Source organism: Bombus vancouverensis, chromosome 2 (assembly GCF_051014615.1).
Source record: "Bombus vancouverensis nearcticus chromosome 2, iyBomVanc1_principal, whole genome shotgun sequence".
NCBI classification, from domain to species: domain Eukaryota; kingdom Metazoa; phylum Arthropoda; class Insecta; order Hymenoptera; family Apidae; genus Bombus; species Bombus vancouverensis.
The window spans coordinates 20,811,346-20,836,200 of record NC_134912.1 but is presented as its reverse complement, the minus strand read 5'-3'; the positions used below and the strand labels follow the sequence as shown (position 1 = coordinate 20,836,200).

Here is a 24,855-nt window from a genome sequence, read left to right as displayed (position 1 = left end):
TTATCGACATCTCGTGTCTCTCTCTCTTTCGTCCTTGTTTGATACAGATGTCTATAGATACCATCGAAGATCATACATACATTTTATTTTCGTACGTACTCGACTAATATCGTATATTATGTTTTACCACGTACGTACCAGACGCTGTGAAACCGTATGAAACGATGCGATTGTGGCAGACGCAGAATTATGTTACTTCTGAAAGCGTTGCATATCGACAGGCGTATGAAATGGCCGTTATTCGTGCATATGAAAACGATATATAATATAGGATAGGATATAGCATATAATATAAACATTTTCTCTTTAAATAGATGTCGCGTATTTTGCCCAAAAGTATATGGAACGCGATGCTTACCCACGGTAGTTAACGCATGTTTACGGAATATCTGTTGCTAAATCAATTAACACGTTGGCTTTCCTTAGATGCGAAATGTTAAAAGTCATTTAGCGAAAGAATAACGTTGCGTTTTCGTCGAAAGATACTTACTATTTGCATAAAACGACGACGACGACGAGAAAACGGCATGCGAAGAAAATTATATTATTTTTAATGAGAAAGAAATAGAACGAGGGAATCTTGTTCTAGAAATGCCCAAAACTAAAGAACCTAGATTTCTGGGTAGTTCAATAACAGAATTTCAAATCGGATTTGAAATTACTCGGTGCCGATCTATTATGAGATTTGGTACTAGTAAATGGCAAATTTCGTTTATTAACTTACTATTATTTATCTCGGACGTAAAAGAAGAACAAGCATACACATATGTAGCTTCATATAGTCTGATTCGATGAAAAGTCGTGTGTGGTTCGTTATGACATAGTAAAGTAGCTTAAGAAAAAGTTCTTGACGGAGCTTGTTGCGTTTTGTTATAGAATACAAGCTGGTTTCAAGCAAAAATATAAAACAAAGCTCTTTTAAAACAAAAGAATACGCTAAATCGTTTGTATACAAATACATAATATACGTTATGCCATTACTGGTGGACCTTTCGCATAACTCCACCCAAAATTGACAAAGATTTCACGTGCTCCGTGACAGAATCCAAACCAGATCTTGCTATTTCGAAGTTCTTGTAAATAAGATATAACGTTCCGAAGTAAAATAGATAGACAGCAATTATGTGAATGACGTATAATCTGAAAATACAATACGCGAATTATATCGCGATAATAAGAATCGAAATCGTTTAAAAAACATTTTCGTGTGCTTATGTTACGATATTCTCCAAAAAGATGGAACGTAATAGCATTTTAAAAGTGACAACGTGAATACATACATCGCTTGGTGTCTTCTAGCGCTCGGCAATGTGGACAAATTCTCTTTCATGCAATATTGTCGTGCACCTAGAACGCAAGTTTTTATATACTCGGCATGATCGATAGACGAGAAATCTATTGGGAAAATCTCCTTGTCTTTCGCACTCATTTCTTGCCGCATTATTAGCAAGTTTGAGTTATGGAAGGTCCATTCCCTCATAGTGAAGTATTGTAAAACTTCGAGTCCGACGGAAATACGTCTTTGGATACGAACCATACTAAAAAGGAACATCCTATATAGAATCCGAAAGTGACAAGATAGAAAAGAAGTAATTAATTCGAAAAACTTGGCTTACAATCTCTTTTGCCGAAATATCAACATAAGAAAATCGATGAAATAAGCCGGTATAATGTGAAACAAGAAGACGATCAGATTATGTACGAATTTGCTGCTATGTATGTCACCGGTTGGATACCAAATTTGTCCTTCGAAGGGATATTCATACGCGATCTTTTTGCCTTTACCCAATACTTCTCCCCACGTAATGGGTAATATGCCACTTTGCGTCATATTGTATACCGGTATACTTGTATCTCTAACAAAGAAAAAGTGAGAAATATGTAAACCAAAGGGCAGAGACTGGATGGTTCTAATTACTATTTCACCTACAAACAGATAACGGAAAGGCTGATGGAATAGCTTACTTGGTCGTCGTAGCCGTTCTATGTGCGGTTGCGATTAACGCATTGATAGCAAGGTCGACGGGTATTACTTCGGCGTGATAGCTTCCATTACAGAGCATCGACCTTATCACACCTTTGCCTGCACCCACCATAAGGCCCACAGGTCCGTTTAGGTTATCCACCCAACCTGGTAACGGTTCTGCCAAAGCTGGAGTTACTGTACATACGACAATGTAATATTTGCTTTCACACGAAATCCGTATTCTATCAATTCGTTTAACGATAGTCTATATAAATACGTATATCACGAATTAAAACACTATCGCGCGTTAACAACGAAACGTTTAAGTAAGCGATCGGCTGAAAATAAAAATATATATTATAATCGTATCGAACATTTCCCTTCCTTTCGACTTTTTACAAAAACGATGAAAAGAAGAGCGTCCTTTACCGTAGTACATGTATATCTCTATAGCTTTTTATTTTTTCTGCAAGTTGTTTTTGAAAAAGTATTATCTGTCGGCAAAATTATTTTTACCTATCGATGGTCTGGCAATGCAACAAGGTAAATCCGGGTATTCGTCTGCTACCAGCTTTTCGGCCAATCTCTTTGAATACGTATAAGTATTCGGATGAAGACCCAACACCCTGTATTCGACGAAATCGATACGAATTATTAGTATTTAAATAGCCAAATAAATTAACTTGATACGCTAAGTTTAAACAATTTATCATTCTTCCCATAATGTATAATATAATATTTTAGAAAAATTATCGAGATCGTAATTTTATAAGCTTTTAAGAGATACGAATGTAATATCATTTCTCTACGATAAAATCCCATAAAGACATTAATTACTTGGGTGTAATAAGATCGATGGCACTTTCATCTAGCCATTGAACCAGCCTCATAACGTCGTGAGGATCAGCGGATGATTCGTACACTTTTTCGTCGAGTTCCTCTTTGTCGGCGTAACAGAAGGCTGTGCTCAGATGCACAAATGCCTTCAGCTTTTTCATCTTTCTACCTAATTCTATAACCCTTTTCGTTCCGACCTTAAACGATAGTATTAACAAGATCAAAGAAAGAAAATTTATAAAAGAATAACGCAAATATCACAATGGAAACGTATAATTGAATGTATACGTTTGAAACTACAAAATGTTTGTTACGTGATTTAATTAATAAATTTACCGTATTCATGTCAATAGCGTCCTTCAACTTAGATTCTAATTTAAGGGTTGCGGCAAAATGGAATACTACGTCAGTTTCGTTTATCAATATTTCGAGTTGCTCGTTAGTTAATCCTAAATTCTTCATACCCACATCCCCGCTTAAAGGTATAACTTTCTTCATCGCTTCAGGCTTTTGCTTTTGTATTCTTTGAAACATCTGTTCAAAATTATTTCAAATTTCATTAAATCGCGCATAGTAATCACTTGTCGGTTCGATATTTTTACTCGAAAGTTAGTTGCTCTTCATTCAGTTTCAATATGTTGCTTCGTAATTGGTATACATACAATCGATAAATAAGAAATTGGGCACATACGATACACTGTAGACGATACTCATGATTCGTAATCACCTTCTATATGATAACACAAGTACACTATACTAGATACAGCTCCGATTAATCGAAAATAATTAATAGCAAGAGTTTAAAAAAAAGAAAAAGAGTTTTAAAGTATAAAGTACAAAGGAGGGTTCATACTTACGAGTAATTTAAACATTTCGTCGACACGCATCTCGGGAGTACGACCTCTTTTTGGTCGTATCAAAATATAAATCTTATTTAAATCGCTACAACTATAAAGTAGCTTCTCAATTAGGACTTTTCCCATCAAACCGGTCCCTCCGGTTACAAAAATGACTTTTCCTTTGTAAAAGGATTGTATCTCGCTTAATTCGCTCATTTTTTTCTTTTAAATCTGAAACAAACTGTCGTGAAAGTTCAGTACGTCCAGTACATAGCGTCTCCGAAGAAGATTAGTTTCTTTATTACTCATTCGCTCATTCTACTTGGTTTAACAGTAAAAAAAAAGAAGGAAAAATATGGAAGATCCACTGAAAGTAACGATTCTACGAATAATATTTAAATTTATATTTTATATCAAACTCGAAACAGCTGAAACACATAGGTACGTAGACATATGCGCACGTACATCGATCGTGTACGTAGGGAATTAAATTTATAAATGTAATATTTGTCTAAATTAACGGTACATTTGTAAAAAAAAGCTTAACAATACATTTTGCTGAAATCTGTCCATTCTATGAATTAAGCACATATTGTTATAATAAAATACCAGCACATATACCTACATATTCATATATTCTACGATAGATGGAATATTTTTAACGAGTTTTACGACTGTTATTCTTTTTTATCGTCTTCTCCACTTTTCCATTTTTCATTCGGTCGGTTTCTTTCCCGAACTTCCTCGATTCTCCTTTTCCGCGAACATTTCATAATCGCGTGTTCGCTTGTGCCTGAATCTTGGCAAAAGTCAGTCGCTATCTGTCATTTGAACAAAGTCCAAGGAGAAAACAAAGTTAAACCAGTCCTTTTCGTGAGTAGGTATTGGCGTAATCCAATACATTCCACGTATCGTTACCACTATACAGTTAATTTTCATCAGGTCGCGCCTCGATAGACAGACATTAGTGCATCCGTGTATCGGAAGTACAGTTCATAATTTTTAATTTTTAAGCAAACGGATTTTAACCCACTATATAGTTAACTAGCATTAATTGCAAAAGTCGTCGTTTCATCTTGCAATTACGTTAATAACAGAATGTGTCGTGTACTTGACAGTGAAAGTATTCTTGAGATACAGCCACCGCAACTTACCGTATTTGTACATTTAACTGTTTCTATAAACATATAATTTCTCGCATTATGGTAATATTTTGCCATGACGTAATAAAACGATCGCACGTATTATACGAGAATTTTAAAGTAACGACAAGGATCAAATCATAAATCGCTATACGTTTTATACATTATTCCTTGCATTCGAAGTAGCATTCGAAGTAGTATTTTCGTTATACGATTAAAACATTAACATATTCAATTGTGATATTTTAATCAATTTTTGTCGAAAATGTCACGATATATTCTATAACATTACGGTATTTAATAAAGTGTGAAAAGATGCAAGCAATGAAAAAATCTACGAAAACTGAAAAAATTGTGTTATTTTTATGATACACGCGTATAAGTAGATAGAAGATCATAGAAATTGAAGTAAAATTATGTAGTTTCATTAGAAAGTGAATGGTCCGGTCATTCGATAGTATTAAATGTGGCAACAGTGAATGAGTTTCACTTTTCCAGAACCTTTCGACAGCAATAATATAAAATTTCGATTACAAAACTAGAACAATCTTCGCGTACCATGATTTGCCGCAAAACCTTTTAAAATACTTTTCCTTCCATACGTTACAAATTGTTTCAATCAAGATTAATTTGTAAAATGACAACTATCGTGCAAGAATAAGTTGCTCATTGCTATGTGGCATGTTTTTGAAACTTTATTCATAGAATAATCCTCTATAAGATATTTTAAAACCTGTTTACAGTTCAGCCGACATCTACTTGAAGCATCCCGGTGAACAGAAAAATTTAATATATACATAGCTGCAACAAAGTCTTTTTTTAGACAACGGAAGTGTACAGAGTAAATCATGTAATTTAATAGTGTCCTCTATTAAATGTTATCTAAGAAAGCTATATAATTTTAAATCTTATGAGTATTTATGTTTCAAAATAAGTAAAGTGTATAACTTTTCCTATTATTCTACATACATGTCCAATAACTACTACACGGTATTCAATAATTAGCGCCATTATTGATTTAAAAAACGCCTCATAAAAACGTTTTACAAAAATAACTGCAAACTATTAATTCATTCAACGAAAAAAGAAACAATTATATCATTGGCAAAACAAATTCGTATGAATTCGAAATGTCTTAATGATGAGTGATGAAACTGGACAACCGTGTAAAATTCGTTTCGAGGTGTATCGTTTCAGATTAAAATATTTATAATCAAGGATTTATTACCCTAAATAAATCACGATTTCGAACGAATGCTTCCGATAGTATCTATCGATCGTGTATACCGATACATTTAATTTAACAGACTTATGAAAGATCTTCGTAGAATAGTTTATGAACATATATTACGTTGATTTAATTTAAAAAATTGTTTACGCATCCTTAAAACATTTAATCCCAGATAAGATAACATTTCCGCTTAAACTAATAATTACGTCGACGAGAAATACACTCAACTAAATAAATAGAAACTCATTCTGTTTTTCGACGATCGAACAAAAAAACCTTTGATGAAAAGTCACTGTATATTGTACCATTGTATATTGTATATTCCATCTTATTATTTTCTTTCTCTTTCTTCTCATTTATCTGTATCGTTTATCATCTAGTTATTCTTATCCTTCATTCCATCTCCGTAATATGTATTTGTTAAATTTATTTAAATAATAACTACAACTAAAATTTTATATACGAATCGGTAGGGAAGTTAAAAGTGACAGCAGAGGGTTAAAAACAAAAACAACTATATCGATAGCTGCTTGACTTGTTCCTTAGTCCAATCACTTTTCACATGAATAAAAAGAGTCAAATAATTGAATGAATATAATACTTGCAAAATAGTAATAGCTACTTGCAATAATGACAACTTTTATTATTATTATTGTTATATGACCAACCTTAATATGTATTTATTTATTTCCAATTTATTATTCACTCTTTCCTAAAGTCACCTACTATCAACGTTAAGGAGTACCCGATTGATTTCATTGACCGATTTCATTACACAACAAAACGAGAAAAATATCACCGGTACCTAATATCAAAAAATTGATATGAAAATAATACTAAACAAAAATATACTTACCCAATAGACTACGGGAATAGACTGATAAAAGTGAAACAAGTCTCTTCTAAGATATTTCACAGTACGCGAAATCGGCAGGAGAGTTGGAAATACAACACGAAATCGCTCAAACTAAATAAGAACAGGAAAAACAGTCGTGAACCACGGTGTTCGAACCTACTGAGCTTCAACGCAGATCGAGCTGAAAGTCGTAGCAGAACTAATGTCGTCTCCCCACCTGAACGCAGGTGCGTTCAATTTGACGAAATGTAAGCCTTTTCCTTCTATTCGAAAAGTTTTTCTTGTGGTATCTTCGTCACTCGATGCATTCAGTTACAAAGAAACGCGTATTTCCTTTTGCTTCTGTCGAAATATTTTTTATTATAAAATTCGTTCATACTATTTCATGTAGCTTCAATGTAAAGCGATACTTTTGACTGAAACAAATTACACTGCGTACGAGATGCGACGAATTTGAAATCAACATGAAATTGTTGTATTTCTGTTAAATCAACATTTACGTTTAGATCACTACAGTCAAACTGTAACACTAAAGTAACTTAAAATTACGAGCAACTTTATTCTTCTGTTACATTATGAATATTATAAACATATGTCCACATATAGATACCCATGCATGTATACTATCGTATTGAGTACTATTTAAATGCACTTCTTAAAAAGGAAAAGAAAATTAAACGTAAATTTCTTCTCTACCTTGGAAAAGTTAAATCTAAGTTTTCTTGATTCGTGCATTGTTATACTCCACAGGTAACTGTCAAACGACATATAACGAAATTTTATAATTTGGTATTATCGTATAAACTCATATAACATATTTTCTAAATTTAATCATGTGTGCAAAAGTAATGGTATGGACGATATAATTTTGATATGATTAGGTGCAATAAGTTGCACTTGCTCCTTTCACTGAAAAGTTAGTTGTATCGCCTTAATGTTCTTACAACAAGTATGTTTTTCGTTACGCAAAGATGTTGTGTAAACTCAATGCACATTTGTAGTTCATCGACATTTACATTACTCTTCTAGAAAATATCTCTTCCTTTCTCTCCTTGCTATCGCTCATTAAACATTTTACCTTACCTAATAAGTAATAGTATTATTGTATTTATAAGTTTAATGTAGTAAAATTTTACGCCGATAAAGAAGTAATTTAAATATAATAACAAAAGACAGAACCAAGTAAAATAATATTAAACTTTGATGTAATATTGAATTAATTCTATATATTTTATATAACATACATTTTTTTGCAGCTTTCATATATTTTGCAAAGTCAAAAACTAGCTTGACGAAAACAAAGATCTTTATATATATCTTATCATATCACAGACGTGTGGTATCAAGAAGTGGCGTTTTAGTAACAAACAATGTAAACAATTGAATATCATTTCAATAAATTGTTATTAAAAAAATGTCTTCGCACACTATACCGATAGTCGAAGAATTAGCTAAGGACTACGCAAATTATTTAAAACTAGATTTATCCAGTCAAGTATGTACCATCCTATACATAACCTCAATGAATGAACCTGAAGTGTTACATATATCAAAGAATATTTTCTTATATCCTATAATTGTAAAATAAAACGTACGATATAATGTAATGTTACATTCCAGATGAAGAATTTTCATGATGCAATCGAAGATGTAATGATGCGTTTAGAAGAGTTTCAGTCAATTATTGAAATGGTTAGAGATAATAATTTAAATTAATAAATTTTTAATAAACATAATTTATATATATATATATATTATCTACATTATACTTTGTGTTAAAAGGTTCAGTCTGAAAATAGTCAATGTACCGATCAACATATCCCAAAACTACAAGACATGCAACAAGAGGTCATAAATCTTAGTAGACGAATAGATGCTTTAGAACATGTTATTGCGATGATCAATGTAAATCTAACAACATTAGAAGCTGCCGTTGATAATGCAGAAGCTGAATTAGGAATCTCTGATAGATTATTTGGAATGTTAAATCGTTTATCTTTCTTTGTAAGTCATTGTTACTTTCATAATGTTGATAACACGATTACCTGATTCGTAATACATATATTTCATGATATGTATTTCAGAAAAAAACCCAAGAACCTGTGGTACCTAATAAATTATCAATGTACGAGCCTCCAACAATTTATAGAACCAATGACTATTTTAAGAGTGAATGAATAAAATACTTTATTTTATAGAGATATATAATAGATTTATCAATTATTTTCATACATTAATATATGCTACATTTTGAAGAAAATCTTCAATATTTAAGAGGTGTGTATTATTAAATGAATTTCGCATGTTTCTGTTATAGATATGAAATAAAAATTATTTTAGTACGTATTGTGTTATGATTGTTTTCAGATATAAAATGTTTTCTGACATAAAATGTTACAGATAAATGTTCATTAATGAATCAAATAAAATTATACCTTGAATTTACTGACTGAATAGTATTTAATAAATAGAGAGCATTCAACCCTGGAATAATTACCATTATTCAAATTTAACATATTTTGCCAATTTTATCCCTAAAATACTAAAAAAAAACTACCATAATTCATAGTCTGACCATTAACATGCTGCAAGAGTACAAGTTTTTAATTGTGCTTTCTTTTCACCTAATAAACAACTTCCACCTATACAATGCCTCCATCTTGTTAATTTTCCTATACCACAAGTAACACTACAGCTTGACCAGTTTCCCCATTGATCCCATATTTTTGGTCCTTGACGAGTGATCCTACCTATCGTTAAAATATTTCATTTTCAAATAAAAATATTCATATAAGATTACTGCTAAAACAGTGCCATAAATATAACATTCATATTTGCCACATATTTTGAAAAATGCACAATAAATTTAAGATTCATATAATAATAATAAAGAATAATTCTTCCATTAAATTACTATTTAATACAATTATCACCATTAATAAAATGATGTATTGAATAATTGTCAAGTCTGTTATTATATTTACCTAAATTTTAAATAATTGCAATATATTAAGTTTGAAGACATGTACAAACATGACATTCTTGAAAAAAAATAAAAACATTTTTACAATTAAAAAGTTTGAAATTACTACAAATATATTGGTGAAAAATTAAATAAAGTAATTTACATATTCTTTTATCAAGATACAAAATATGTACTAGAATAATAAATGTTTTACAGAAATCGATTCAAAGTCAGAGACACAAGAAAGATTATGATTTACAAAAGCATAGCTTACCACGATGCTACAAATATTACAATTTGTACAAACTCTATAAAAACGTAGAATATAGTTGACAGAAGAAATAATAAAAAAGAAAGCAAGAATATTAGGCAAGTCCTCAGAATTCTTTTTCATAGCCATAATAGTAGAAAGCAAACATCAATAAAGTAAAGTAATCGAAGATAACTACAAATGAAATACAGCGTTAACGTAATTCCTGGTCCTTAATAGGCTAATATTGGATCGTCCGGAAAGTTTATTCCGATTTTGAATTAAATTGGTTGACATGAAAGATCTTATTGAAAAGTTTCTCACTGAAAAACTTGAGAGGTTCTGGAAGGATGCAATATTCAAGTTGCTTAAAGGATGGAGAAAGGTTGTGGAATAAAATAGCGCCTATATAATTCAATAAATGTATATCGAATCTAAATATAAATCGGAATGAACTTTCCGGGCGATCCAATATATTCTCCTTTAATAATATTTTCTATAATTAGAATAAAGTATTTATCAAATAATAATTAAAATAGTAAATCAATTGCTTATTGGTTATACCTTTTTTTCCACTTTGTCCATCTGTATTAACTTCGTTATTTGTAATAGCGTATGTTTCCATGGTACGATGCAAATTTTCCTTTTGTCTGGGAGATGATTGTTTATAAGGAGTTAATATAATATTATTTAAATGACTTTCGGACTGAAAAATTGATAAACACTCTATAAGAATAAATATAATGATAAATGTTTTAACAAACGATTTTACCAAATCATATAGCATAATTTGCATTACTGATTTATTAATTTCACGTTATACTTTTTACTGACTGAAATTATCTATCAACGAAAGAAATGCTCTAATAATTTTTTTAAAGCTATAGCAATAATAAAATTACATATAAGAGGATTAAGCAATGTTATTATTTAATAGAAATGATTAATTGAGGATAATGTAAAATTATGTAGTTTTGGTAATGCTATATGCACATAGCAAAAAAAAAAAAAATAAACAAAATTAAAAGTCTGTATTACAGCAAAGTAAATGTTTAATGGTTTTTTACCATCATTTACATATATATCGTCCCCAACGTTACCGAAAGTTTAATTTAGAACAATATGCATATAGTACAAATGTGCTATAATAATTTCGTAAGGTATCGCAGATATATGTACGTAAACTGTACTAAAATGTGTAATATCTTTCACTTTTTTAATAGAGCGGAAATACCAAAGCAAAGAATGGAAAAATAGAAATTTATCGATAAATAGCAGCAAATAATACAGACAGAAATACCACTGATTATTACATCTATTAAATATAATGTGTAAAATTTAGTTAAAGCTAAATACAATTTCATTGAAGAAAAAGGTTCATTTCAATTGAATATAGAATTAAAGTCAAAATCTTATTTTCGTATTTCCGTATAAACTTAAAATATAACAATGTATTCTCTATTTTTAATAAAACTATTTGGATTTAATGCCAAGCCACTGAAGAATATCTTTAGAATCACAATTTTTTAAACGGCATGTTTTTATTTGTGCTCTCTTTAATCCTTTTATGCAATGTTCTGCTGAACAATGACGCCAACGAACTTGACGACCACTTCCGCATGTTACACTGCATATACTCCAATTGCTCCAGTCATCCCACAATTCACTATCTATAATATTTGAAAAATGATTTATTTTGTTAATAAAAAAATTTTATCTTTAAAATAGATTAATAATAGATTTATATATACATATATAATAGATATATAATAAATTGATTGATTAAAAATAATAGATATTAAGTACATACTAGGTACGTTTGGAAGTGCATAAATCTAACTGAATAACTTCCTTGTTTACTTACTATTTTCAGTAGGATGTCCAATATACTTCAATAAGTTAGTTTGTTCCTTTTCATGTAACTCCACACTCATTGTAGGATTTTCATAAAGCATTTTATTTAAATAACTAAGTAATTTGCGCCGACGGTTTGTTAGAGTTTTACAGTAAAATGGACTATGATAACATCCTTTATCATTTCGCTGTGGTATTATTTGACCAAACTGCATCCAACGTATATTAAATGAATATCTATTTCAAATTATATGAATTGCATACTCATTTAAGTAACTGACTTTTACATATCTGAACTTTTTGTTATTAAACCCAAGAACATACAGATTAATTTTCTTTTTAGTATCTGCCTGAACTTTTTGTAAGACTTTTAATTCAGCGGAGAAAAGGCTGACCTCTTGATTATCGTACATACTAATTTCATAAACTTAATGTTAAGTCTCATAATTAGTATAACAACGTAATCAGTAGACAATAAACAATTGTAAAACATACGTGGGTTGATATAATTTTTGCAATATAAAAGAAATATTATTACCATTCATGAATTGCATTAGCATTCAAAGAATTTGAGTTAAACGTTAGAGTATTTTCCTTTGATTTAAAGGTATACAACTCTCCAAATTTAATACCGTTATCAGACTTCTCTAAAATAATGCATACTAATAACAACGTAGGTAATAAATACATATTACATTAATCGCTAAAATTATGCATTAATAAGTCAAATTGATTAAAAGTAATATCAATGATAAAATAAATCACATTTTATCTGACAGTTTCACCTATATATGCAGGATATGTGATAGTTGTATATACATATAGTATATTTAGTTAGTTAAAATAAAACAATTGACTGTGTTCATCAATTACTACTACTAAGAAGTATTAAAAGCCAGAAAATAGCAATATGAAAGATGCTATCACATATCAATATTATAAATACTAATTAATATTTAAAAGAGGTATAATATAATGCAACTATTATTTTATTTATTGAAATATGTTTGCATAATAAAAATATTTTGTGATTAAATTGATATAAAAATATAAAAATAATATGTTCATTGATGAATTTGATTTCTCCTAATTTAGCAAATGAGACAATATAAATGTGAAATATTTTATCTTTAATTTCTTTAATAATTCGTATCTAATTAAAAAAAAAATACATAAAATTGTACGTTATCTTTACATAAGTATTAATTTATCCATTTCACGTTGTTATATTTGGATATTTTTTTGTGATTATTTATTCTCTTCATAACTTCAAACTAGTTTAAACATAAATATATCAATCCTGGCACGCTACTGTAAAATTTCGTTTGATAATACCAAACGATGGTAGAAAATAGAGAAACGCGAGAAAGCCATTTTGACGGAAATAATACTAATAATATAAAACAATTATAAAATTATATAATCAATAGCAAAAATTTATTTTATGTTGTTAACTGTATGTCTCACTCTGTGTGTGCATGTATGAGAAACTGTATTTGTTCTCATTCGAATAACTTTCTGTATAGATATTAATACATCGTGTATATATCACACCTTTTTATACAAAAATATTTACTCAACTTTTTAACCTATTAAAGACATTTGTTTTAAATCACAGTTTTAAATAATTATGCTAAAGAATACTTATAATCGGAAGAATGTTTTATTAGCACGACCATTTGGAATTTGTCCTTGAAGTCTTAATCTTCTAACTGCTTCTCTTAAATGTTTCGGTTGTAAAGGACCTGATTCCTGATGAGCTTCCATAACGTCAAGAGCTAATTTAATAATCATATTTGAATTAAAGGAAATAATTTAACTCATTAGAGATGTTAACAGAAGATTTAAGTATCACCTTCTTCTACTATTTCTCCAACAAACACTTTTGCAATACCAGACATAGCAATGACCACATTCTGTGACACTGAACAACCTGTTATAGTTTGCATGATCTGGAATATGGCATATAATTTATGAAATACATTTAAAAAGACATAGTATAAAAAATGTAAGAGAAACATAATTACTCTTTTTATCGCAGCTTTTGGAAAAGCTGCTCTTCTATACATTTCATATCTGTCCAATTGATCCTCCGTAAAATTTGACACTAGTACTCTTTGAAGAAAAAGAAATATTTTATCTATGTATAAAATAATATATATTCTGCAGAATATACATATTCAAAAACTGCAAGAAATTGAAGTACATACTGCATCCTTTCTCTTTCTTCTTCTTCTAATTCTTTTTTACTTTTCTCTTTACTTTCTCTTCTTTCCTTAACACTTGTTGGATTTGCATGAGGCAATACTATGTCATTTTCAAATATATCTTCCCTAGCTTGTTCTTCTTCTTTACTTTCAATTTCATGTTTAACAATTTCCAATTGATCTTCCAATTCTGTGACTTCGTCGCATAACAAATTACTTTCTATTTCTTCTCCATCCGACTGTGACTGTGAACTCATTGCATCAAATTCTACCTAATATTATGAATAAATAAACGAACAAATGAAAATATTAGCTTAGCGATATAGCATCCTAATGACATACCTTAACTTGTATATTATCAACATCCACCGTTTCTATATCTTTGATTACAGAATCTTGCGAAGAACTAACTTTTTCTTCCTTTTCCTCAACATCTACATGCTCGCTTTCATTTCCAGAGTCTTCTTTTCCAAATATATTATCCATAATGTAATAAGATATATAGAATTACAAATATTATAAATTTAGGGCTTCTCAATCATTCTAAAAATTAAAAATTTCTTGTATTTGTCTTTGGTTTAGGAGTAGGTTTTGTATTTGTTTAGGTTATTTATAACTAATTCTCCTATATCCTATAAAAATATATTATTTTAGGTTAGATTAAATATTATAATAATCACCTTATGAAAAGTTTAATCTAAATATTTAATTAACAAGCATAACTTAATAAATAGATTATAAAAAACTTTGTAAATCTATGCACGTTTTGTAACAATGGTGTTTAATACCCTAATGTGATGTATAAAAAACGTTACCTTGTATAAGCACTATTTATGGTTTAATTCAAACAAACCCGCCATACTTTTCAATAGATAGGACGTAGAATATCAAAAAATTACATATTAATTTAATAGTATAGATCATGGAATACGCAATAAACTCGAGAACGTAACCTTTTTTCTTATTAAATAATTTTATACAATTTTTGCTAATCTTTTATTATTTCAATCTGTAACAAAAATATTTGTCTACAGAAAAATATAATTAAATATTATAATAATAAGTAGTGTAAGATTTAACACGAATATAGAATAAATGTTTTCTCTCCGAATTATTGAATTATCAACTCTAATAATATAAATTGCATTATAACGATGAAAATATCGCGTTTATTCTTATACACGAAAAATAAAATAATTGAACTAAAAGTTTTGATTTTTCGTTAAATCTATAAATATATATTTGTATAAAAAGATTTCAATTATTTGAAATGTATCGAAGCGAGTCAAAGTATAAGGAAGTCTAAATCAAATTGATCCAGGCATATTGAGCCACACGTGTTTCTCATTTTTCAAACACAAACGAATTTATACCATTGAAAAATGTAAAACTGGAGAAAAGTAAAATTTTAGAAAAGTAACATCTATGTGATATATCGCTATGAAAATTCTATAGAAAAAAGCTCAGATGCGAAATGCATATATATTTCATTGTTCAATGGGAATATTTTTAGGAATTAAAAGACGCGAGGCATCGCAACGTGGCGCCAGCTGGTGGCTAAGTAAAATTTAGTCGACAGTGTCGCGACGCCGCGACGTATTTGTCAATACCAGATCGTATTCACGATTTTCATAGTTTGTTGGTGTTCACAAAAAGGTATCGCGCGATTTTATCAAGGCAAGTGACTTGAGTGATTGAAGTAAAAAGAAATTTAATATTGGATACGAATCAATAGATAATTGAACTGAAAAGTAAAGGGTACTCGGCGCGGGGAAAAGGGATATCGAGAACTGGCCGGAACTCGGGACGATAGCTGGTGGCTCGGTAGGTCTGTAGTCTGTAACTCGGCCGAGTATATTGTCTATCTTATTCGAGGGCCGAGGGGAGAGCGGTGGTGAGTGAGTGGAATACAGTGAAATATCAAAGATCGAGAGTAACATCGTCGGCAAAGAGTTGACTCGATTCTAACGTCGAAGCATCGAATACCGGGCCTACGAATGCAGTTTCAAGACGGAGTCGCGTATTAAGATGTGAGTACGGTGTGTCTTGGAAAATACACGGCGTTCGTTGCGTACCGGATTTCACGAGAAAATTATGGCGAAAGGAGAAGAAAGGGTTTCGTTGCCAGCGAGCATTGCATCCGTCGCGACAGCTCTTCATCGAGCATAAGACAGTGGAAAAGATTGTCCTCGTAGACGGTATGAAAAACTGCCGATACAAGCAGAAAATATTGTAAATTTACATTGAATTTTGCACAATACATAACCCTTTGTGTATGTTCGCGCTTAATCCGCACACACGTCTCTTCATACGCATACTATCATGCGCTTTATCAACAATGTCATTCTAAACTTTTGTGCTAACACATCTATGTATATATATAGGATAACACATCTATGTATATATGTGATAGGAACGCCAGTGAAAAACCGGTCTCGTCTTTTCAAAAGCTCCGCGACTTCTCGTTCCTTGATCTCGTTCTTCCACGGAAACGTCATTCTCGTCGTTTCGGCTTCAAATTTTATTTTATCAACCTTCATTTTTCAATCGTCTGTACCATTGCTAAAAATACATTCGATTGCCAACAGACGTTTCTTGTTTTATTTTTTTATTTTTTTTATTTTTTTACAAAAGCTACGCTATAACACACAAACCTCGTTATCCGTAAGATGAACTGCCCTCTCCATATCTTCTTCGTAATTTCCATATTTGAACGTATTCGTTTTCATACCATTTTTACGTTGCAGAGAATCTGTTGCAAAAATGTTAATCTGCCTTTCTGTTACTTTGATGAAATCTCATTGATCGTAAAATTATTTTAGTAAAAGGAATTTCATTCTTGTTGATCTATTTTACGATATAAACATTCTTACTATGTCCTACTACTATTCTTACTAAGTACAAACAAGTTGCCCTTGTTGTCATATAGAAATTAAGGTGCCATCTAGATTATCGCAGATACCAGTCAGTTTTTATTCTATTCGTATCACCATATCTATTCAATCGTATAAATTCGACATTGAATACTATTCAAATATTTCTGATACGATATATTTTCAAGGAGAATTTTTTGAAGCGACATCGCTCGTTTCGGAGCGATGCTCGCCATTCCGAAGGGATGTGCGATTTGAACGTACGGATTTAGTTCGAAGGTATCACATTTACGTAGAGGCACGCGTAAAGGGAGCGGCTGAAACTAAAGGTAGAGACGTAGAGAGACGGTCGTTGGCCGAAGGAGAAACGACCCGGCGAGTCTTGCTCGAATCAACGGAGAAGAGCCTGTTTCGCTACATAGGGAACACGTATCTTTGTCGCGGTTGCCTCTGTTCAACCTGCTAGCCTTTCGAACCAAGCTTCGCGAGCAAACGATAACGTTGCTTTACCACGCGAACCAACCTATATACATATCTACTTTTTTCAATTTGTTCGTAGTTGATTGAATTTTCGCTAATTCCGTGGCGTACGGTTTTCGTCGAGACGACGATGTACACGAAATAACGCGCAATTTTTCTTCGATTGGGATTGCAACCACGCCATCAGCCCGTGCGCAAATTGTGTAAAAGTATTAAGTTACAAATGAATTTCGGATCTCGTTGAGAAACGGCGTTTGCATATTGGAACTGCGTATGTATGTATATACGAAGTAATGCCGTAGATGTGAAAGAAGCATTGCGATTTGCGACATGAAAACTCGACGAGCAAAGCACATAGTCACGTGCGAGATATAGAATATGTGTTTACGGCGATCGGCATTGCAGAGGTCAATATACCGTTAGAGACACCGCGATATTCTCCTCTCTTTCTTATTTCGTTGAACGCGTCATATCGCGCCAACTTACCAATCCACGTCTTTCATTTTTTTTTTTTTTTTTATTTAGCGCAAATTTGTCTTATCGTACGAATGCGTTATTAGATAGTACATGATACGATACGATCGTTAGCACTCGGACTTCCTTTTCTCTTCCTCTTCAACCGAAAGTTTTCCAGGACAAACTTCCTTTTCAACCGATACATCGTTATTTGCATCTAGCCGACTTTCGATTTTATCCTCTGTTTACAAAGATCAGAGGTTGTTACCTTGAAAGACTGTAGAAACAAAATTTTAAGGAAATGGATATTTTTAATTAGAAATTATACGCGTCGAAACAGGATCGTGCCGGCGATAAATTAAGTCGTGTCGCGACAGATAAATGATAAATGGTCGATACCCGATACTTTACAACGACTCCTTACAAGTCTCGATGTATTTGCATTGTATTAACATTTCGACGTTAAATCAGTGACGTTACACAATGTTTATATACATATTGTTTTCTAAAATTAACACGATAGAGCTTGGTTACTTAAATGTGACATCGTGTCACGGGTGTATCGATCGAGGATAATATTTACTCGATGTTTACAAAGTCTCTTATTATGCACAGTTCTGTCATCAAACACCTGAGATTATATTGGAATTAGCAACGAAAATAGAGGATCGTACAACGCGCTAACGACAAAGACACGTTTACGCGCATCTCTCTTCCTTACGTTGTTCGATATCAATGAGTTTCAAGTTACACGCGACGCTACGATTAAACGTAAATGTTGGTTTACGCGAATTCGCGCTCGTAACGCTTTACAGTTTGACTAACATCGGGTCCTTGACTCTGCCGCTCCAAGTAAAACCAAGTTTTACGTAAGCACTTTCCATCTGCAAAGGTACGAAAGCGATTGGTGAAAAATGCTGTCTCGGCTGGAAATTCGATTGCTTAGAAATGTCGCTCTATTTCGAGGAATATATACATATATATATGTGTGGAGGATTGACGCAAATATTCCCCAGCTTTTTCTTCATTCGTGTGCAAAGATCAAGGGAAAGGTATATATTAGCCAACACATATCGTGTGATTGATATTGAACTTTTTTTCCCATAAAATTGTACTTTATTTATGCACCGGATAACAATAACGGATTTTGCGTAGTTTGATCGTTAACATTCAAATTGCAATTGCTGTACATAAACAGCGACTATTTGCAAGTACTCGTAGGAAAAGCACACTGACGCGAAGAACGATAAAGTTCTGAATGTCTTTATTCTGCAGGTGCGAAGAGGCTACAGAAGTGGAGACGCATCATCAGCAAACGGCAGCAACAACGATGGGCGTCGCCGAGGATGAGACACCGTCCTCTTTGACTTCTCATCCTAACCCTAACGTTAACAACTCCAACCAAGAAGGTACGTGTCAGAATTGCGAGGTTTGTGGAAATAAGAAGGATTTACCGCGCCTATGTGCATATACCGAGATATAGATAAATGCCAAATATAAACGCTACGTATAAATGAAATTCGTGAAATACGGTGCTATTTGCACGATCGGATTATTTTTGAGTCGTACAACATCGAAGATATAAGTCGGTAGAAGTATAACGATAGAAGGATAATTACGTTTAAGAAGTTTTATATCTTTCTTCATCGCAATCGACATTGGCCACGCTTCGTGTTAATCTTGCACGTTCTCGCCTTTTAAGTTGAAACAAAGCTAAGAAGCAAAACGCGCGCTCGTTAATTCGTTTAATTATGATAACACGGAAGCACCGTGGAAAGTCTCGATGCGACAGAACTGTACGCTGCCATTTCTCACCCAACCATCGCCGTATTAAATTTAAAGATCTTTATCCTTTCCTTGTCTCTTCTCTATTATTAACGTACGTTTCGGTTTCGGTTTCGGTTTCGCCTTTGGTTACTCTGAACGCACAGAAACACATTGTTTCGCCTTTATAAAATATCGTTTGCGTATAAATAAAAAGCCTTTCTCGAATCATCGCGATTATTTTCTTAATTCCAACATATTTGTAACAATAGACAAACGTTTACGGGTGTTGTTGCATCGACTCGCCTTCTGAAAGAACAAGGCTTCGAAGGTCGACGAGTCTCGAATAAATAAAACCTCTTTTACGGCGTAGCTACGTCCAAATAGTATTATCGTTTTTACTTAGGATTCGTGGTTCTTACGAAAACAGCTACGTACATATGTAGATGAGCGTAAAGGTAATCTTTGTGGCTATTGTGTGTGCTACTTTACGTCGAACGGACGGTGCGGTACAATGGATACAAGTTCTACGCAGAATAGTCAGAACAGAACAGAATGATTCATCGGCGAATTTTTTTACAGCAATCGCCTAAACGATTTCCATGTCATGTTAAAATGTTTTCTACGATGTTTTTATAATTCCAAACGGTTTGCATTCTCATTGGCTATTATCTTTTTCGTCTGATATCGAAATTGTAAAACGTAGAGGTAGAGATTATAAAATTGTAGCGATTATAAAGTATTAAGATAAGCTATAAAGATTTAAAAAAGTAATTCGTTATGATCTTTTTCTGTACACACACGTACGTATACCGTTCAATACGATAAACGGTAGTACGTACGAGGATAACTAAATCAAAGGTACAACTATTATAGCGTTTTTTCTATTTCTTATCTTGTGTTCTAGAAGAAAAGGTAGGTAGATAAGTAAATTATTCTTATCGTTATTTAGCCGAACACTACAACCACGACTAACGAAATGATCGTTACCAGACTACTACATTTTTTCGACAAACCAGTTGAAAATTGCTTCGTATCGCGTGACCATTCTGCTTGGTTCGTTCATCGATCGCTGTGTTCTATACATTGGTAGAGCCGTTTCTAAACTGACACGAACAGACGCATGAGAATTTCCAGGCATATATGTAGGTATATACGTACGCGCCATGTGAATTTTATGCGACGAAAGACATTTATTATCTAAATTGATTTACTAACTACAGGTTTCAATTTCAAATTCTATTTCTATTGTTTTACGAATCCGGGCGACCGATCTTTCGAGCGAAATTCAAGCTGGTCATACGATATGTGAGAAAGTTGGACGCACTCGGTCCAATAAAACCTAGGAACGAATTTTTATTTATTTACACACTTCTACTACTTTATCATTGTAATAATTCCTTTCTTTAAACGAAAATACTTTTTCAGCATCTTCGCGACAGATCGACACTGTCGCTAACATAGCGTCTGTTTCGTTAAAGCAAATATCATTAAGGAAAAGGGTATTTCGGTTAAATCTTTTCGTTCATATCGATTGCTTAAATACAAGAAGGTTGAAATTCGTAACGTTGAGATAAAGTTATCGATATGTATGTATATTTACGTTTACGTTTCTTTAGAAGGACAAAGAAAATCCATTATACGACAATGCCAACTTTATCTCTTTGTCGCTATTTTTCTTTACTGTAAGCAGATTTTACTCCATTTAATTCCGGGCATATATATTTTGTATATTTAATTATATGTATGTATACGTGATTATTTTCTATTGTAAAATTTATCTTGTAATGTATTCTTTCAAAAGAAGACAGGGAGAAAACAATCGCAAGAAACAAGTATTCTTTGTGCCGTGCGACGTATAATTTGTTGTGTAAGGACTATTGTTTTCACAATTTCTATGGTAAAAAAGGAAAGTGTGTAGCTTCCCGTAAATCTTCCCTATAATACGCGGAAATGATTTCATTGCTAGGAGTTTCCGTCGTAGACGAGTCATGATTATCTTCGACAATCCACAGGATTTAAGGAAGGGAAGCGGGAAAAAATCTCCCTACCATGCTTTTCTATACATGTGTTATATTATTTTTTATCTTTAAAATTTTGCGTTCCATCGGAATATCATATTTTTCAATTTTTGCGAGATAAAATAAAGGACGAAAGAAATGTTTCGATCGTAAATACCAGATTTGAAAAGCATTATCCGTCGGGCACGATCGTTCGCTGTCGCTGGTTAATGGTTGGTAACGTAGGTACCTTCGAATGGCGAGCAACAAGGTACGCTTGTTCGCGTAGTGCCTGGTTGCACGAAAATTACTAAAATCTTTGACGTAGTCTAGCATTGTTGATTCCTACTACTGTTGTTACTACGCGCACCTTCCAACTACTGTGTTAACGTTATTAGAGTGGAAATCCTGCTTGGATGTATTTACATGATCGCTCTACCGATTCAGCTTTTTCATAAAAATTACCCACCTCTGTCTATGCATTGTTGTAACTTACGTTATTTTCAAGATTTTAAAGTAGACAATATAGTTATATTCTATTTACAAATATTTTCAAATCTCGAAGTCTTTATTTTTACGGTATGATACGATCGGATCTGACGATATAAATTTTTAAATCGCCGAAATTTGAATTGGCGATCGTTATCTGACTAGTTCGGTAAATCCCTAACAGTTGCGAGTAATTGACAAATTTGTGAGTTGGTATTCGATTTGGCGGAGAAAGTACGACGATAATCGCGTTATACCGTCGATTACACGATATATATTCTTAATTCGTAAGCTAGCAGTTCCGCAATATTTTCACCTGGTATGCGACACGTAGTGGAGCACTGCAGTATTTTAGTTAGGTCGAACTGCGCTTTGAACCGTTGCCAACAACGTCTTTCTCTTTGTCATCCTGGTTTTTCCTCCTCGTCGTTCGAACCTTCTGTAACCTCGCCTTTGTATTCGTTTCACCTATGGGTATTCTAGGTCAAGTGTGTATTTTAATGATCACCGGTATTAACGAAGATATTTTTCCAAGTTACACGATACACGGGAATCGAATAGAAGTCATGTACCCTATGCTGACGATCTTCGCAACATATTACGCTGCGACATTTCTGCTTACAAAGGTAGGGACACTTACGCAATGAAATGAATTTTTTACGTATCTCGTCTGTGACAAATAATCCAGAATATCGATATGTTACTTTTTTCCACGAGAACAAACGATACGGAGGATCGGACGGTTCGACGATCTCATCGGTGTATACACATAATTCCTTTCCTCGCCTTTGCTCAAAGTTAGCCATTGTCGAGCGATCAAAGGGAAGTGGAAAGATTTCAAGTTAGAGCAGTAGAATTCGGACGAGGTAAAGTTGTTGAAAGAAACTACAAGACTAAACAAAATACATTAGCGACGCGTTAGAACAAGTATCGCCCTCTTTATGAAGTTCACTCGTACGTACAGAAACGGAAATTCCCGAAGTTATCCGCATACGGAGGGCACTGTCCTTATTGCGTTGCATAACTTACGCTCATTACGGAATCCTCGGTGGCGCCTCTATTTTTATGCAGAGTATACAGTACCCGTACCGGCAACCGTTTTACGATTTATTACTGGGATCTCTGTGTCAGTCGCACCTCATGACTGACGATGCCAATCAACATCCGCGCTAGACATCTAGATTTTCCTCTCTCTTTAAACGTAAATGCATATTCGATAATAGATGTTTATCGACATCTCTCAGGATTTTTGGTAGAAAATCGTATAAATTAATTTCATTAGCGCGAAGCAATCTCCATGACCGATCTCGAAATACACACATACCCGATCGGCCTATCGATTTAACGATAATTGCGTATTTTTACTGGTACATATTCGACCATATTTTCAGTCACTGGCAATACAAAATCTAAATAAAAATTCTGCGTAATGATAATATAAATTAAACAACGTCGACTCATTCGTTATAATCTTGAAAAACAGAAGAGAGTTAATGTTTTTAATCATCTTCGATTTAACGATACAATGTTTTGGTTTTTTACTTTGAATGTTTGTACAGCGTTTTACGATATTGAACGTATTTACATTGCTATTGATAGGTGCTTCAAATGTCATTAATCAACGTGTATTATGTAATATTTCTTACTCCTCTTTTGTGTATATTTCTCGATTAGGGTTTCGGCAGAAGCGACGAATTAAATGGAATTAAAATAATTAGTTCCCCTCTTAAATTATATCTGTGCCCATTGTGTTCAAGAGCTTTTGCAACTTACGAAAAATATAAACGAATAAAGAGGAAAGGAAAGAGGCGTGAAGTCTCAGTGAACTCGATCGGACACGCTTTCTGTTTTTACTTCGTCTCTAGAACGGGCGGTTACGCTCTTCGCCCGAATAATAAAGACGACTTTCCATTTTCAACGTAAACGATGTTCTGTTGAACGCAAAAAGAAATCGTTGGAAGACCCTTATGAAATCGCGTAGGTGGTTACATTGCATTTTTTCTGACTAATTATTCGCCAAGTTGCCTTTAAATAAAGGTTTTTAACGCGTAACGCACCAATCTTGAAAATCATTAGCGCTATCTTTGCCGCAAGTCCGATACCTGAACTCTGGACATTTCGCTATTTGGTATAAGCTTTTAATAAGCTCGTTAGAATACGTGGAATATGTACGCTGGCGAGTATGAGTTAAACAAAAAGAACGATGAAGAATAAACACGTATGATAGATTTTCTGACGCGTGTGGACGATTACGCGGCAATATATATATGTATCTACAAGTAAACAAGGGGGAACAGTTTGAGGGTGAGCGGCGAAAAGTCACGTTATGGAGATTACACACTTACAGAAGATCGTGGTTCTGTCTGACAGTCGCATTGCATCAGCTGAGTATCACGCGCTTATCCCTTTTACTCCAATTTTCCATGTTTTTCGCGTCTACCTTCGTTCGTCCACTCGTGCGTGGCTAGCCTACGAATCGCGTCCACGCTCGTAAGTACTTCTGTACACACGCGCGTCACATCCATCGTATCGCAATGTGGAAACACGTTCAACGTAAACGTCAGCACGGTGGAACACGACGACAACGTGTTGCTGTGCCAGAGAGCGGCAAGTTGTCGCAAATATACCTCCAGCTGTATTCGTTTC

The 24,855-nt window shown here is 33.0% G+C and overlaps 6 protein-coding genes across 13 annotated transcripts in view; 2 read left to right on the top strand and 4 right to left on the bottom strand.

Moving 5' to 3' along the window:
- Positions 1-706: 706 nt before the first annotated feature.
- Positions 707-7,188, bottom strand: LOC117160094 (putative fatty acyl-CoA reductase CG5065). Of its 3 annotated transcripts, XM_076625975.1 has the most exons (10): positions 6,872-7,188; positions 4,268-4,463; positions 3,661-3,873; positions 3,140-3,337; positions 2,804-3,000; positions 2,483-2,592; positions 1,966-2,161; positions 1,617-1,856; positions 1,281-1,538; positions 707-1,140 (listed from the first exon to the last, which is right to left on the bottom strand). In XM_076625975.1, the coding sequence occupies exons 3-10, from the start codon at positions 3,856-3,858 to the stop codon at positions 978-980; spliced, it is 1,560 nt and encodes a 519-aa protein (XP_076482090.1). In that variant the 5' UTR covers positions 3,859-3,873; positions 4,268-4,463; positions 6,872-7,188; the 3' UTR covers positions 707-977. The 3 variants fall into 3 exon arrangements, with proteins under 3 accessions (XP_076482090.1, XP_033196421.2, XP_033196419.2); XM_033340530.2 differs by lacking the exon at positions 4,268-4,463 and having other exon boundaries at positions 3,661-3,883; XM_033340528.2 differs by lacking the exon at positions 4,268-4,463.
- Positions 7,189-8,127: 939 nt separating this feature from the next.
- Positions 8,128-9,316, top strand: Blos4 (biogenesis of lysosome-related organelles complex 1 subunit 4). Of its 2 annotated transcripts, XR_004464710.2 has the most exons (5): positions 8,128-8,366; positions 8,492-8,563; positions 8,654-8,875; positions 8,956-9,148; positions 9,239-9,316. XR_004464710.2 is itself a non-coding variant. In XM_033340532.2 (4 exons), the coding sequence occupies exons 1-4, from the start codon at positions 8,286-8,288 to the stop codon at positions 9,046-9,048; spliced, it is 468 nt and encodes a 155-aa protein (XP_033196423.1). In that variant the 5' UTR covers positions 8,128-8,285; the 3' UTR covers positions 9,049-9,213. The 2 variants fall into 2 exon arrangements, 1 of the variants encoding a protein (XP_033196423.1); XM_033340532.2 differs by lacking the exon at positions 9,239-9,316 and having other exon boundaries at positions 8,956-9,213.
- A 123-nt stretch (positions 9,317-9,439) lies between these two features.
- On the bottom strand, positions 9,440-11,241 carry LOC117160096 (uncharacterized). Its single transcript, XM_033340533.2, has 2 exons — positions 10,651-11,241; positions 9,440-9,621 (listed from the first exon to the last, which is right to left on the bottom strand). The coding sequence occupies exons 1-2, from the start codon at positions 10,880-10,882 to the stop codon at positions 9,449-9,451; spliced, it is 405 nt and encodes a 134-aa protein (XP_033196424.2). The 5' UTR covers positions 10,883-11,241; the 3' UTR covers positions 9,440-9,448.
- A 91-nt stretch (positions 11,242-11,332) lies between these two features.
- On the bottom strand, positions 11,333-13,201 carry LOC117160101 (uncharacterized). Its single transcript, XM_033340555.2, has 2 exons — positions 11,951-13,201; positions 11,333-11,756 (listed from the first exon to the last, which is right to left on the bottom strand). Exons 1-2 carry the CDS (start codon positions 12,153-12,155, stop codon positions 11,560-11,562), a joined length of 402 nt encoding a protein of 133 aa, XP_033196446.1. The 5' UTR covers positions 12,156-13,201; the 3' UTR covers positions 11,333-11,559.
- Positions 13,202-13,355: 154 nt separating this feature from the next.
- Taf11 (TATA-box binding protein associated factor 11) lies at positions 13,356-24,810 on the bottom strand. Of its 3 annotated transcripts, none has more exons than XM_076625991.1 (6): positions 24,555-24,810; positions 14,490-14,690; positions 14,151-14,419; positions 13,968-14,055; positions 13,796-13,892; positions 13,356-13,718 (listed from the first exon to the last, which is right to left on the bottom strand). In XM_076625991.1, the coding sequence occupies exons 2-6, from the start codon at positions 14,631-14,633 to the stop codon at positions 13,585-13,587; spliced, it is 732 nt and encodes a 243-aa protein (XP_076482106.1). In that variant the 5' UTR covers positions 14,634-14,690; positions 24,555-24,810; the 3' UTR covers positions 13,356-13,584. The 3 variants fall into 3 exon arrangements, with proteins under 3 accessions (XP_076482106.1, XP_033196445.1, XP_033196444.1); XM_033340554.2 differs by lacking the exon at positions 24,555-24,810 and adding an exon at positions 14,963-15,126; XM_033340553.2 differs by lacking the exon at positions 24,555-24,810 and adding an exon at positions 14,828-14,963.
- trc (Serine/threonine-protein kinase tricornered) overlaps positions 15,748-24,855 on the top strand; it is a 40,024-nt gene continuing 30,916 nt past the window's right edge. The window contains exons 1-2 of one of the 3 annotated variants that reach the window (XM_033340537.2): positions 15,748-16,177; positions 19,232-19,365. In XM_033340537.2, coding sequence (XP_033196428.1) covers positions 16,176-16,177; positions 19,232-19,365 — 136 coding nt within the window. In that variant the 5' untranslated portion in view covers positions 15,748-16,175. Of the gene's footprint in view, positions 16,346-18,889; positions 19,009-19,231; positions 19,366-24,855 lie in introns of those variants that run through there. The other 2 variants (XM_033340540.2, XM_033340535.2) reach the window with 2 other exon arrangements.

Coding starts and splice junctions, on each gene's coding strand:
- LOC117160094 (XM_076625975.1), bottom strand. CDS start 3,858: ATGAGCGAATTAAGCGAGATACAATCCTTTTACAAAGGAAAAGTCATT. Junction 1,539..1,616: donor ATATTTCGGCAAAAGAGATT/GTAAGCCAAGTT, acceptor GTTCCTTTTTAG/TATGGTTCGTATCCAAAGAC. Junction 1,141..1,280: donor GCTAGAAGACACCAAGCGAT/GTATGTATTCAC, acceptor TTGTATTTTCAG/ATTATACGTCATTCACATAA.
- Blos4 (XM_033340532.2), top strand. CDS start 8,286: ATGTCTTCGCACACTATACCGATAGTCGAAGAATTAGCTAAGGACTAC. Junction 8,367..8,491: donor AACTAGATTTATCCAGTCAA/GTATGTACCATC, acceptor GTTACATTCCAG/ATGAAGAATTTTCATGATGC. Junction 8,564..8,653: donor TTCAGTCAATTATTGAAATG/GTTAGAGATAAT, acceptor TTGTGTTAAAAG/GTTCAGTCTGAAAATAGTCA.
- LOC117160096 (XM_033340533.2), bottom strand. CDS start 10,882: ATGCAAATTATGCTATATGATTTGGTAAAATCGTTTGTTAAAACATTT. Junction 9,622..10,650: donor TGGACAAAGTGGAAAAAAAG/GTATAACCAATA, acceptor TTTTAACGATAG/GTAGGATCACTCGTCAAGGA.
- LOC117160101 (XM_033340555.2), bottom strand. CDS start 12,155: ATGCAGTTTGGTCAAATAATACCACAGCGAAATGATAAAGGATGTTAT. Junction 11,757..11,950: donor TGGACATCCTACTGAAAATA/GTAAGTAAACAA, acceptor CAAATATTATAG/ATAGTGAATTGTGGGATGAC.
- Taf11 (XM_076625991.1), bottom strand. CDS start 14,633: ATGGATAATATATTTGGAAAAGAAGACTCTGGAAATGAAAGCGAGCAT. Junction 13,893..13,967: donor CAAAAGCTGCGATAAAAAGA/GTAATTATGTTT, acceptor GCCATATTCCAG/ATCATGCAAACTATAACAGG. Junction 13,719..13,795: donor TGGAGAAATAGTAGAAGAAG/GTGATACTTAAA, acceptor TTATTAAATTAG/CTCTTGACGTTATGGAAGCT.